At 51.5% G+C, this 15,339-nt stretch overlaps 1 protein-coding gene across 1 annotated transcript in view; it reads right to left on the bottom strand.

Moving 5' to 3' along the window:
* Positions 1 to 15,339, bottom strand: part of ERICH6B (glutamate rich 6B) — a 385,650-nt gene that overhangs the window by 238,737 nt on the left and 131,574 nt on the right. Inside the window, exon 5 of the mRNA XM_063952820.1 lies at positions 13,455 to 13,517. Coding sequence (XP_063808890.1) covers positions 13,455 to 13,517 — 63 coding nt within the window. The remainder of the gene's footprint in view (positions 1 to 13,454; positions 13,518 to 15,339) is intronic.

Below are 15,339 nucleotides of genomic sequence, written 5' to 3'. Positions count from 1 at the left end.
AACATAATACCCCTTTTTGGTGGTACTCGTATTATCAGAAATGTGTAAAACATTTTTCATTGCCTCAATCATGTAACGTGTGGCCCTACTGGAAGTCACATTTGTCTCTTCACCGTCGACACTGGAGTCAGTATCTGTGTCGGCGTCTATATCTGCCATCTGAGGTAACGGGCGCTTTAGAGCCCCTGACGGCCTATGAGACGTCTGGACAGGCACAAGCTGAGTAGCCGGCTGTCTCATGTCAACCACTGTCTTTTATACAGAGCTGACACTGTCACGTAATTTCCAACAGTTCATCCACTCAGGTGTCGACCCCCTAGGGGGTGACATCACTATTACAGGCAATCTGCTCCGTCTCCACATCATTTTTCTCCTCATACATGTCGACACAAAAGTACCGACATACAGCACACACACAGGGAATGCTCTGATAGAGGACAGGACCCCACTAGCCATTTGGGGAGACAGAGGGAGAGTTTGCCAGCACACACCAGAGCGCTATATATATACAGGGATAACCTTATATAAGTGTTTTTCCCCTTATAGCTGCTGTATAGTTAATACTGCGCCTAATTAGTGCCCCCCTCTCTTTTTTAACCCTTTCTGTAGTGTAGTGACTGCAGGGGAGAGCCAGGGAGCTTCCCTCCAACGGAGCTGTGAGGGAAAATGGCGCCAGTGTGCTGAGGAGATAGGCTCCGCCCCTTTTTCGCGGACTTTTCTCCTGCTTTTTTATGGATTCTGGCAGGGGTTAAATGCATCCATATAGCCCAGGAGCTATATGTGATGCATTTTTTGCCATCCAAGGTGTTTTTATTGCGTCTCAGGGCGCCCCCCCCCAGCGCCCTGCACCCTCAGTGACCGGAGTGTGAAGTGTGCTGAGAGCAATGGCGCACAGCTGCAGTGCTGTGCGCTACCTTGTTGAAGACAGGACGTCTTCTGCCACCGATTTTCCGGACCTCTTCTGCCTTCTGGCTCTGTAAGGGGGCCGGCGGCGCGGCTCTGGGACCCATCCAAGCTGGGCCTGTGATCGTCCCTCTGGAGCTAATGTCCAGTAGCCTAAGAAGCCCAATCCACTCTGCACGCAGGTGAGTTCGCTTCTTCTCCCCTTAGTCCCTCGATGCAGTGAGCCTGTTGCCAGCAGGTCTCACTGAAAATAAAAAACCTAAACTAAAACTTTCACTAAGAAGCTCAGGAGAGCCCCTAGTGTGCACCCTTCTCGTTCGGGCACAGAGATCTAACTGAGGCTTGGAGGAGGGTCATAGGGGGAGGAGCCAGTGCACACCAGATAGTCCTAAAGCTTTCTTTAGATGTGCCCAGTCTCCTGCGGAGCCGCTATTCCCCCATGGTCCTTACGGAGTCCCCAGCATCCACTTAGGACGTTAGAGAAAGGAGCGTTGCCGCCCCCTGCCCCGCAAACACCTCTGCCTGATTGACAGGCAGAGGCGGTCTCATTTTCTGCGGACACCCACAGAAAATTCGAGCGCATGCGCAGGACGTGCCCTGCGCATGCGCCCAAATCTTTTTAGTAATTTTTGCTGTTGGATCGCATATTGCGATCCAACCTGAATCGGGCACATAGAACACCCTCTACCGCCCATGGCACATCAAAGCACCCGCTGATAGCAATCCCCCACCCCTACTGCTGCAGGATGGATAGGGGCCCCAGTGCACTGCTGTGCTCAGAGGCCTACACTGCTGTTAAGACAGCCCTGGTTTGTGTGTGTGTGTGTGTGTGTGTGTGTGTGTGTGTGTGTGTGTGTGTTATACTTACTTCAGCCTCCAGAGCAGCTGCTTCCACCTGGCTACGGGCCTGTCACCCACGCTGTGTTCTTCTCCTACTGCGGACATTGGGATTCGGGGAGGGGCAGAGCGTAGGTTGTACAGAATGATGCAGTCACTGCAGCATGCCAATGCCCGGTTGCCTGGCGGGCGGCGGGAACGCGGCTGTGGGGGTGCTGACTATCTAAGGATGTATGGGTGTTTCTGCACCCCATTCCGACACACAGAATGATTATCTAAGGTGGTCTGCATTCAATTCTGAAACCCAGCACGTCTATCTAAAGATGTCTCTGTGTTTTGCACACCAGCATGGTACCCAGAATGGGTATCTAAGGTGGTCTGCCTCCCGTTTCGGAACCCAGAATGGGTATCTAAGGTGGTCTACATCCTATTCTGGCACCCGGAACAGCTATCTCAGGTAGCCTGCGCCCTATTCCGGTACCCGGAATGGCTAGCTATGGTGATCTGCTGCCTGGTCCGGCACCCGGAATGGCTGTGTAATGTGGTCTCTGTGTTTTGCACCTCCTTCCAGCACCCGGAACGGCTATGTAAGGTGGCCTGTGGACCATTCCGGCACCTGGAACGGCTATCTAAGGTGGCCTGCGCCCTATTATGACACACGGAATGGCTATCTACAGTGATCTGCTTCCTGTTCTGGCACCCGGAATGGCTGTGTAATGTGGTCTGGATATTCTACACCCCGTTCCGGCACCCGGAACGGTTGTCTATGATGGTTTGAGCCCTGTTCCGGCACCCGGAACAGCTATCTAAGGTGGACTGCGCCCCGTTCCGGCACCCGGAATGCCTATCGACGGTGATCTGCTGCCTGATCCCGCACCGGGAATGGCTGTTTAATGTGGTCTGGGTGTTCTGCACCCCATTCTGGTACCCGGTACGGCTATCTAATGTGGACTGCGCCCCGTTTTGGCACTCGGAACGGCTATCTAAGGTGGACTGTGCCCCATTCCGGCACCCGGAATGCTATCTACGGTGATCTGCTGCCTGGTCCGTCACAAACAATGGCTGTGTAATGTGGTCTGGGTTTTCAACACCTCTTTCCTGCACCCGGAATGACCATCTAAGGGGGCCTGCGCCCCATTCCGGCACACGGAATGGCTATCTACGTTGATCTGCTGCCCATTACGGCACATGGAATGGTTGCGTAATGTGGTCTGGGTGTTCTGCACCCTGTTGTAGTACCCGGTACGGCTATCTAAGGTGGACTGCACCCTGTTTCGGCACCCGGAATGGCTATCTAGAGTGATCTGCTTCTGGTTCCGGCACCCAGATTTTTTGCGTAATGTGGTCTAGGTGTTCTGCACCCCGTTCCGGTAACCAACACGGCTATATAATGTGGTCTGCACCCCATTCCGGCACCCGGAATGGCTGTCTATGGTGGTCTGTGCCTGCTCCGTCACCAGGAATGCCTATCTATGGTAGTATGCGGCCCATTCCAGCACCTGGATTGGCTATCTACAGTAATCTCCTGACCATTCCAACACCCCTTCTGACTGTGTTCTTCACCCCCTTCCGGGACGACAATCTATGGTGGTCTGCTGCCTGTTCAGGCACCCGGAGTGGCTATCAAAGGTGGTCTGCAGCCCGTTCCAGCACCCGTTCTAGCTGTGTAAGGTGGTCCTGGTGTTATGCACCTCCTTCCAGCACCCAGAATGACTATGTAAGGTGGTCTGCAGCCCATTCCGGCAACCAGAACTGCTATCTAAGGTGGACTGTGCCCCGTTCCAGGAACCAGAAATGGGTATCTAAGGTGGTTTGCATCCTATTCCATCTATGAGCCCTGTTTCGGCACCCTGAACAGGTGTCTAAGGTGGTCTGCGCCCTATTCCTGTACCCTGAACGGCTCTCTAAGGTTGCCTGGGTGTCCTACACACCATTCCGGCAAATGAAACAGCAATCTAATGTGGTCTGCATCCTGTTCCGGCACCCGGACCGGTTGTCTAAGATGGTTTGAGCCCTGTTCCGGCACCCGGAACAGGTATCTAAGGTGTTCTGCGCCCTATTCCGGCACCCTGAACAGCTATCTAAGGTTGTCTGGGTGTTCTGTACACCATTCCGGCACATGAAACCGCTATCTAAGATGGTCTGCATCCTGTTCCGGCACCCGGACCGGTTGTCTAAGATGGTTTGAGCCCTGTTCCGGCACCCGGAACAGGTATCTAAGGTGTTCTGCGCCCTATTCCGGCACCCTGAACAGCTATCTAAGGTTGTCTGGGTGTTCTGTACACCATTCCGGCACATGAAACCGCTATCTAAGATGGTCTGCATCCTGTTCCGGCACCCGGAACGGTTGTCTAAGATGGTTTGAGCCCTGTTCCGGCACCCGGAACAGGTATCTAAGGTGGTCTGCGCCCTTTTCCGGCACCCGGAACAGGTATCTAAGGTTGTCTGGGTGTTCTGTACACCATTCTGGCACATGAAACCGCAATCTAAAATGGTCTGCCTCCTGTTCCGGCACCCGGACCGGTTGTCTAAGATGGTTTGAGCCCTGTTCCGGCACCCGGAACAGGTATCTAAGGTGGTCTGCGCCCTTTTCCGGCACCCGGAACAGGTATCTAAGGTTGTCTGGGTGTCCTGCACACCATTCCGGCACCTGAAACCGCTATCTAAGATGGTCTGCATTCTGTTCCGGCACCCGGACCGGTTGTCTAAGATGGTTTGAGCCCTGTTCCGGCACCCGGAACAGGTATCTAAGGTGGTCTGCGCCCTTTTCCGGCACCCGGAACAGGTATCTAAGGTTGTCTGGGTGTCCTGCACACCATTCCGGCACCTGAAACTGCTATCTAAGATGGTCTGCATCTTGTTCCGGCACCCGGACCGGTTGTCTAAGATGGTTTGAGCCCTGTTCCGGCACCCGGAACAGGTATCTAAGGTGTTCTGCGCCCTATTCCGGCACCCTGAACAGCTATCTAAGGTTGTCTGGGTGTTCTGTACACCATTCCGGCACATGAAACCGCTATCTAAGATGGTCTGCATCCTGTTCCGGCACCCGGACCGGTTGTCTAAGAAGGTTTGAGCCCTGTTCCGGCACCCGGAACAGGTATCTAAGGTGTTCTGCACCCTATTCCGGCACACTTAACAGCTATCTAAGGTTGTCTGGGTGTTCTGTACACTATTCCGGCACCTGAAACCGCTATCTAAGATGGTCTGCATCCTGTTCCGGCATCCGGACCGGTTGTCTAAGATGGTTTGAGCCCTGTTCCGGCACCCGGAACAGGTATCTAAGGTGTTCTGCGCCCTATTCCGGCACCCTGAACAGCTATCTAAGGTTGTCTGGGTGTTCTGTACACCATTCCGGCACATGAAACCGCTATCTAAGATGGTCTGCATCCTGTTCCGGCATCCGGACCGGTTGTCTAAGATGGTTTGAGCCCTGTTCCGGCACCCGGAACAGGTATCTAAGGTGGTCTGCGCCCTATTCCGGCACCCTGAACAGGTATCTAAGGTTGTCTGGGTGTCCTGCACAACATTCCGGCACCTGAAACCGCTATCTAAGATGGTCTGCATCTTGTTCCGGCACCCGGACCGGTTGTCTAAGATGGTTTGAGCCCTGTTCCGGCACCCGGAACAGGTATCTAAGGTGGTCTGCGCCCTTTTCCGGCACCCGGAACAGGATCTAAGGTTGTCTGGGTGTCCTGCACACCATTCCGGCACCTGAAACTGCTATCTAAGATGGTCTGCATCTTGTTCCGGCACCCGGACCGGTTGTCTAAGATGGTTTGAGCCCTGTTCCAGCACCCGGAACAGGTATCTAAGGTGTTCTGCGCCCTATTCCGGCACCCTGAACAGCTATCTAAGGTTGTCTGGGTGTTCTGTACACCATTCCGGCACATGAAACCGCTATCTAAGATGGTCTGCATCCTGTTCCGGCACCCGGACCGGTTGTCTAGATGGTTTGAGCCCTGTTCCGGCACCCGGAACAGGTATCTAAGGTGGTCTGCGCCCTTTTCCGGCACCCGGAACAGGTATCTAAGGTTGTCTGGGTGTTCTGTACACCATTCTGGCACATGAAACCGCTATCTAAGATGGTCTGCATCTTGTTCCGGCACCCGGACCGGTTGTCTAAGATGGTTTGAGCCCTGTTCCGGCACCCGGAACAGGTGTCTAAGGTGGTCTGCGCCCTTTTTCGGCACCCGGAACAGGTATCTAAGGTTGTCTGGGTGTCCTGCTCAACATTCCGGCACCTGAAACCGCTAAATAAGATGGTCTGCATCCTGTTCCGGCACCCGGACCGGTTGTCTAAGATGGTTTGAGCCCTGTTCCGGCACCCGGAACAGGTATCTAAGGTGGTCTGCGCCCTATTACGGCAACCGGAACAGCTATGTAAGGTTGTCTGGGTGTCCTGCACACCATTCCGTTACATGAAACAGCTATCTAAGGTGGTCTGCCTCCTGTTCCGGCACCCGGACCGGTTGTCTAAAACAGTTAGATCCCTGTGACGGCACCCGGAACAGGTATCTAAGGTGTTCTGCGCCCTATTCCGGCACCCTGAACAGCTATCTAAGGTTATTTGGGTGTTCTGCACACCATTCCGGCACCCGGACCGGGTATCTAAGGTGGTCTACATCATATTCCGGCACCCTAAATGGATCTCTAAGGTTGTTTGAGTGCTCTGCACACCATTCCGGCACATGGAACGGGTATCTAAGGTGGTCTGTATCCTGTTCCGGCACTCAAAACGACTTTCTACGGTAGCCTGCATTCCATTCCATCTCCCATAATAGCTATCTAAGGTTTTCTGGGTGTTCTGCATCCTGTACAGCACCCGGAACAGCTATTTAAGGTTATTTGGGTGTTCTGAAAACCATTCTAGTACCCGGAATGGTCATCTAAGGTGGTCCGTATCCTGTTCTGGCAACAGCAATATAAGGATATTTTGGTGTTCTGCACACCACTCCGGCACCCGAACAGGTATCTAAGGTTGTCTGCATCCTGTTCTGGCACACGGAACAGCTTATCTAAGGTTGTCTGGGTGTCCTGCACACCATTCCGGCACCTGAAACTGCTACCTAAGATGGTCTGCATCTTGTTCCGGCACCCGGACCGGTTGTCTAAGATGGTTTGAGCCCTGTTCCGGCACCCGGAACAGGTATCTAAGGTGGTCTGCGCCCTTTTCCGGCACCCGGAACAGGTATCTAAGGTTGTCTGGGTGTTCTGTACACCATTCCGGCACATGAAACCGCTATCTAAGATGGTCTGCATCCTGTTCCGGCATCCGGACCGGTTGTCTAAGATGGTTTGAGCCCTGTTCCGGCACCCGGAACAGGTATCTAAGGTGGTCTGCGCCCTTTTCCGGCACCCGGAACAGGTATCTAAGGTTGTCTGGGTGTCCTGCACACCATTCCGGCACCTGAAACCGCTATCTAAGATGGTCTGCATCTTGTTCCGGCACCCGGACCGGTTGTCTAAGATGGTTTGAGCCCTGTTCCGGCACCCGGAACAGGTATCTAAGGTGGTCTGCGCCCTTTTCCGGCACCCGGAACAGGTATCTAAGGTTGTCTGGGTGTCCTGCACACCATTCCGGCACCTGAAACTGCTATCTAAGATGGTCTGCATCTTGTTCCGGCACCCGGACCGGTTGTCTAAGATGGTTTGAGCCCTGTTCCGGCACCCGGAACAGGTATCTAAGGTGTTCTGCGCCCTATTCCGGCACCCTGAACAGCTATCTAAGGTTGTCTGGGTGTTCTGTACACCATTCCGGCACATGAAACCGCTATCTAAGATGGTCTGCATCCTGTTCCGGCACCCGGACCGGTTGTCTAGATAGTTTGAGCCCTGTTCCGGCACCCGGAACAGGTATCTAAGGTGGTCTGCGCCCTTTTCCGGCACCCGGAACAGGTATCTAAGGTTGTCTGGGTGTTCTGTACACCATTCTGGCACATGAAACCGCTATCTAAGATGGTCTGCATCTTGTTCCGGCACCCGGACCGGTTGTCTAAGATGGTTTGAGCCCTGTTCCGGCACCCGGAACAGGTGTCTAAGGTGGTCTGCGCCCTTTTTCGGCACCCGGAACAGGTATCTAAGGTTGTCTGGGTGTCCTGCACAACATTCCGGCACCTGAAACCGCTAAATAAGATGGTCTGCATCCTGTTCCGGCACCCGGACCGGTTGTCTAGATGGTTTGAGCCCTGTTCCGGCACCCGGAACAGGTATCTAAGGTGGTCTGCGCCATTTTCCGGCACCCGGAACAGGTATCTAAGGTTGTCTGGGTGTTCTGTACACCATTCTGGCACATGAAACCGCTATCTAAGATGGTCTGCATCTTGTTCCGGCACCCGGACCGGTTGTCTAAGATGGTTTGAGCCCTGTTCCGGCACCCGGAACAGGTATCTAAGGTGGTCTGCGCCCTATTATGGCAACCGGAACAGCTATCTAAGGTTGTCTGGGTGTCCTGCACACCATTCCGTCACATGAAACAGCTATCTAAGGTGGTCTGCCTCCTGTTCCGGCACCCGGACCGGTTGTCTAAAACAGTTAGATCCCTGTGACGGCACCCGGAACAGGTATCTAAGGTGTTCTGCGCCCTATTCCGGCACCCTGAACAGCTATCTAAGGTTATTTGGGTGTTCTGCACACCATTCCGGCACCCGGACCGGGTATCTAAGGTGGTCTACATCATATTCCGGCACCCTAAATGGATCTCTAAGGTTGTTTGAGTGCTCTGCACACCATTCCGGCACATGGAACGGGTATCTAAGGTGGTCTGTATCCTGTTCCGGCACTCAAAACGACTTTCTACGGTAGCCTGCATTCCATTCCATCTCCCATAATAGCTATCTAAGGTTTTCTGGGTGTTCTGCATCCTGTACAGCACCCGGAACAGCTATTTAAGGTTATTTGGGTGTTCTGAAAACCATTCTAGTACCCGGAATGGTCATCTAAGGTGGTCCGTATCCTGTTCTGGCAACAGCTATATAAGGATATTTTGGTGTTCTGCACACCACTCCGGCACCCGAACAGGTATCTAAGGTTGTCTGCATCCTGTTCTGGCACACGGAACAGCTTATCTAAGGTTGTCTGGGTGTCCTGCACACCATTCCGGCACCTGAAACAGCTATGTAAGGTGGTCTACATCCTGTTATGACACTCATAACAGTTGTCTAAAGTGGTCTGCACCCTGTTTTGGAACCCGGATCGGACATCTTAGGTGGCCTGCGTCCTATTCCGGCACCTGGAACAACTATCTAAGGTTATTTTGGTATTATGCACACCATAGGGGCACCCGGAACGGGTATCTAAGGTGGTCTGCATCCTGTTCCGGCACTAGAAACGACTTTCTAAGGTGGCCTGCATTCCATTCCATCTCCCAGAATGGCTATCTAAGATTGTCTAGGTGCTCTGCACCCTATTCCGGCACAGCTATCTAAGGTTATCTGGGTGTTCTGCACACCATTCAGGCACCTGGAACAGCTATCTAATGTGGTCTGCACCCCGTTCCGGCAGCCGGAACAGCTAGCTAAGATGGTCTACACCCCATTCCGGCACATGGAACTGATAACTAAGGTGGTCCTATTCCGGTACCCTGAACATCTAAGTTTGTTTGGGTGTTCTGCACCCAATTCTACCAAATGGATGGGGTATAACGGCACCCCACCCCACAATAGAGCGTGCGGTCAGGGGCGTGGAGAGCCATGCTGAGTCCCAGTAATGTAACGGGGTGTGGCCTAAATTGGGGTTGTGTCTTCACCCCTGAAAGAAATAATTGATTAAAGTATTAGTTGTGCGCAATTTATTCAATGGGGCCAGGTTGCTTGACCGGAAGCGGGTCCCTCCTCTTCGGCCGGTGGCGCCATCTTCCCAGTGACATCTGGGAACATGGTGCATGTGCACTACAGAGCAAAGACTATGACACAGTGCCAGAGTCTTTGCTTTCAATGTGCGGTGGCCATCTTCCTGATGCTGTCACTGGAAAGATAGCGCCGCCCAGCACCGACAAGAGTAAGTATATTTGGGAAAGGGGAGGCGGACTCCCCTGTCGGGCCCCTCAAGCAGTATGTGCTAATTAGTACCCAAATAGTTTTAATTATATTTATTACAATGGCGTCGTGGTCAAACAGTGTGCAAGTGGTCATTTATTATTATAATTTTTTTTTATATTTTACTGCATTTAAAAAAAATCACCCTCCCTATGCAGCCAGTGTTTCAAATAGATAGCACCAGCAGCTATCTCCGTTCTCCCCCTCCCTCCCTCCCTCCCTCCCTCCCTCCCTCCCTCTGTCCGAGTGTAGTATCAGCGGGGTAGGTAGGCTGTCAGCACTGCACAGCGTTTCCCTGTGTGACAGCAGCGCACAGACAGCGCCACTGTGCAGGGCTGACAGCCTCCTAGCTGCAGCTTTAAGCGGGGAGCCGGCACACATCTCTCCCTCCCCACTGACAGCCCGTCCGCGGACACGCCCCCCGGACGGGGACGCGCTTTCACAGCTCCCCGGCGGCAGAGGTCGCTGCAGGAAGCTGATCCGGTCCGGCGTTCCGGACAGTGATCCGGTCCGGTTTTCACCGAATCCCCAGAGGGGACTATGTGGCCGGCGCCCAGCTCCGACCATATAAGCAAGCCCGCCGACTGACTCCCCCGGCACATACACCGGTCGCCCCACCATTATTACACTTCTATTTGCTGTGGGGGCTATTCAGAGTTGTTTGCAGAAATGTTTCACTCGCAGTAAAATCTGCGACCATAGACTCACATGACGGTGGCCATCCAGCATGTGTGGTGCCAAACTGCGATGCGTTCGCAATTCAATTGTGAACACATCAATTAGAGATTGACCTCTGCTTGCGCAGCCTGGCACCACCGCCATGTTTCCATATGCAGGAAATGCAGGCGACATCATAGACTTGCCCCCAAAACGTCCATGACACACCTGCGTTTCCCGATGTCCTCTCCTTCAATTCTGTGTTGCCGTCCTTCGCCTGTCAATCACCTAGTAATCGCATCCTTCTGGGATGCAATCGCATGATGAAGAGTCGTCCACGCGCATTATGGCCGCCAGGCGTGCGCTGACCCTATGGCCGCAGCTGCTGCATGCGAACGCAGCGGCTGTGTCCATCTCTGAGTAAGGGCCAATGATCAGACGTAGCTGCACAAGGAGGGCGGACAGCAGGAGCCTCATCCAGGTGACCCCTGTGCAGCTATAATTGAAGTAAAAAAAATATATATGTGCCAGTGTGGCCCCCTCCCACACCTTCAACTAGCAATTCATTATTTATTATATATAATGCCTTATTGTATACATGCCCCCCCCCCTGTATATATGTATGCAGCACAGCACCAGCATCTCCCTGTGCTGCTCCCCCCTCGCTCTCTCCCTCTGTGCGGGCACAGCAGCAGCGGGGCAGGAGGCTGTTATGTCTCCCCGCACACAGCAGCGCACGGACCCGTCCGCCCGTCCGCTGTGTGTGCAGGGCTGACAGTCTCATGGGAGCAGCAGCCGCAGCTTCGTGAGGGAAGCCGGCTCTAAGCTCTCGCTCCCCTTCTCCCCGCTGACTGTCTGTTAGGTACACGGCCCCCGCACGGACACGCGCCTACAAAGCTCCTCAGCGACAGGGGTCGCTGCAGCGAGCGGGTCTCGTCCGGCGTTCCGGAACTTGGTCCGGTCCGGCTTTCACCGAATCCCAGAGAGCCAGGTCACTGTTACTGATGGGATTGGGAGCCAGGTGTATCGAGCCATTAGGTTCCTTGCAGTGCGATTTTTGGGTATGTGGAGAGGGGGCGGGGCCAAACGCTACAGTGGGCGGAGCTTAACTTGGGTGCCGTGGGTACCTTCTTTTGTTGAAGATAAAAAAAAACATTTTCGTCTGTCAGGGATAGATTGGTGGAGAAGGTGGGGGGGGGGGGGCGTTTGATAAGTCCCACAGGCTGCAGCTGCTGCAAGCACCGTGTGAAAGGACAGCAGACATCCTTTTTCTTTTTTCTTTTTGCTAAGTGGCTCAGCGGCGCCCTCCAGTGGCTGGCGCTCTAGGCAGCTGCCTAAAGCTGCCTAGTGGTAGCGCCGGCCCTGTCTACGTGATTCTGAATCACACAAGGGAAGCCCATTTATGATGGATCTCTTGCACCTAGCATGGATATGGAGAAGTGGCAGATACTGTACTTGTGATGATAGTTGCAGTGGATGGCATAAAATCAATGGGTGGTACAATTTGTCTGTCAGACGCACAAACCCCCACAGTAGCCCTACAGATTCTCATACTAACATAGTAAATTAGGCTTCCGTGGCTGCCCACAACTACAGCCACTTACGTCCATAGTGAGCTAATTGTATATAGGTACAAATCAGGTCATGAAACAAGTGTGCAGACTGTACATATAGTAGCTTAACATGTTTTAAACAGTGAGGTGTATTGCAAAAATAAAAAGAACAAAATGAGGTTGTAGGAAAATAATGGAAAACAAGATGACGCAAAATGGCAGAATGCATGCTTCACAGTATCAAAACATCCACATAGGCATTGTCCAAATCAGATATAAACCCCCTGATCTCTCTGTTAATTAAACAGAATCTAAACACTATTCTGCATATATGAAATTAATAAGCAGAGGCCTAAGTGAGAAAACCTTATCTGTAATGTCAGCTCATGAAAGAAGTAACAGTCCTGCACATAAAAATCACAGGGAACACTATATCCATATTACATTAGCTGAATCTTGCTGCAAACATTCAGAATTTGTCAAAATCTTAAATTAAATCTTTCTTTGGAGAATAAAATTGTTTTACCCAGAAAGCCATGTAAAATATAGTGCTTCCAATATAAACAGTTTAATTAAGATGTGTCCATCACTTATCAGATCTGACAAGGGATGGCCATTGGTGGGTTATCCATCGATGGTCACCATGAATGGCACCATCGATTGATAACCTCAATAGCGTAAAAGCATCTGTAAACAAACCATCGATGGCTTTACCCATCAATGGTCACCACTACATTACTGTATAATGAAGAGTGGGCTAATCAGAGCCCGGGGGCATGGCTCCACAGGAGTCAGGTGGCGGCGCTAAGCTCCATGTCCTGACTCTTGAGGGAAGAATAAAAAAACAATTGAGAGCACTGAACCTTCGATGGAGGGAAACCATCTTGCTCTCCCCCATCGATGGTAGAAGTATTTGACATTGGTCATAAACCATTGATGATCTCGAATCATCGATGGTCGATGGCCATCCCTCGGTCTGACTCAGAGGTGGACACTAAGCAATAGCGGCTGCAAAGTTCTGCTAATGCTGCAGTGGATGGGCTGTCTATTGAGATGCCCTCTGGCTGCAGCTCTAATCTGCCATTCTGCGCACAAAGGTGCACCCTCAAGCAGACATTGGCTGCACTATTGGACTTCTGAGGACTGAGGACTTCTATGGTTGCTTAGAATTCCGACAGTATTTGGTTGCTGGTGTCAGAGACACCGCCCCTGACACTGGCACGCCCCCTACATGCCCTCCTTCTGAAGACCCCCACCCTTTCACACCACTCAGGAACACCTATCGGAACTGCTTGGTTATACATGCTGTTCTGATCTGCGGCCGCTGGCAGTGACTATTGGGAAGCCTGCGGCGATATTTTAATTGGATCCAAGACATAGCATATCTTTCTGACTGTGGGCACGATGACAAATTATACTAATGAAGCTTCCAATAATTCAAACATTCCTAAGCAACAGTATAGTCACTTACGTTGTTCAGTTGCCTTTGAAGTAGACATTTTTGTCTCTATACCATCTGGCTCAGGAGTCTCTGCTAAAATGACAAAACATTAACGTTAATTCAGTTTTCCTATACCATAGAACTTTTAATCTATAATTAACAGCAAAGGCGAGTGCTATTTTCAGATGAGTAAGACATTTAAAAGGTCATCAGGAGCAGTATACTTTATCAGGCAGACTGGAGTTTGTGTCAGAATTCCTTATGCAGCATTAGCAGATACAGCAACAAAAGCGATAATGTAAAGATATTCAGGAGACGACTCTTACTGAATATATATATATATATATATAATGTATGATCCATGATAAATGGAGCTATTTCCAAGATCAAGTGGATGATGGTATTAGAGTATACATACAACAAAAATGCAAATCTATCTGTGCCAGTCATTAGTTTACAATGGGAGAAATCAGCATTAAATGCTGTATGATAAACAGGGTTACTGGCCTAATACTTAGGTTACATATTCAAGCTTTCGGACCATCCATTTACAGGACTTATAGATATACTTGTAGTTGGAGCCAGCTATACATGCGGAAACAGCAGATTCTACATATCATAGGTAATGGGACCATTCATTATCTGATGTGGCCGCTGACCAAACATCAAGATCGAAAACTGAAATTTTCAGAATTTGATTGAGGGATCTGAAGCCATCTTCAGATGGCACTAGTCCCCGCAGCCCTGCTCCTTCCTATTTGAAAGAGAATCTCGGAGTCATTTGCATACCTCCACCTTCTCAGGCCCTCTCTGTGCGAATGTATGAACTAAGGGGGTCATTCCGAATTGATCGCTCGCTAGCAGTTTTTAGCAGCCATCCAAACGCTATGCCGCCACCCTCTGGGGAGTATATTTTAGCTTAGCAGAAGTGCGAATGCATGTGCAGCCGAACTCTGCAAAAAAAATGTGCGCAGTTTCAGAGTACCTCTGTACCTACTCAGCGCTTGCGATCACTTCAGCCTATTCGTGTCCGGATTTGACATCATACACCCGCCCAGCGAACGCCCAGCCACGCCTGCATTTTTTCAGACACGCCTGCGTTTTTGCAAACACTCCCTGAAAACGGTCAGTTGACACCAAGAAATGCCCCCTTTCTGTCAATCTTCTCGTGGCCATCAGTGCGACTGAAAACTTCGCTAGAACCTGTGCACAACCGCAACGGGCTTTGTACCCATACGATGCACGTGCGCATTGCAGGCCATACGCATGCACAGAAATGCAGATTTTTAGCCTGATCGCTGCGCTGTGAACAACGGCAGCTAGCGATCAACTTGGAATGACCCCCTAAGTTCCCGCATGCGCAGTTACATTGCCTTTCAGTATAAACTTTCGCTTCTACTAGTTAGTGGTGACAATGGCAGTGTTATGGATTTCAGGGCAGCTACCTGCTTTTCGGACCAGCTTTCCCGGCACTGGAGCAATATTGAACAGTCCAGATGCATCCGCTGAGAATCATCGGGCATTAAAAACATAAGTCACGTGGGGCACAACATTTCATATGCATCATTTCATAATGAATAGGTGCCATAGTCTCATAGAAGGGGAGATGACATTAAATATAGCATACATATTATTATGTTACCACAGTGGAAAGGAATATACAGGAATATTCAAGCTGACTATTGTGTAATGCGCTTTCACTGCACGGACAAGCAAATAACTGATGGTAGAAGTGTATCCAGGGCCGGACTGTCCACGGGAAGACCTAAAAGCCTGGCCGAGCAGCTCTGCTTCCTGGTACTCTGCTCGGGCGCGGCACGGGCAAGCCATACTGAGCCGTGACCATGTCCCACTGTTGTGCGTGGGCAAGCCTGCGACGCATGCACACATTAGGATGCTAGGGCTGTTGTAGAGC

Source organism: Pseudophryne corroboree, chromosome 2 (genome assembly GCF_028390025.1).
Source record: "Pseudophryne corroboree isolate aPseCor3 chromosome 2, aPseCor3.hap2, whole genome shotgun sequence".
NCBI classification, from domain to species: domain Eukaryota; kingdom Metazoa; phylum Chordata; class Amphibia; order Anura; family Myobatrachidae; genus Pseudophryne; species Pseudophryne corroboree.
This window is presented reverse-complemented; position numbering and strand designations above follow the sequence as displayed.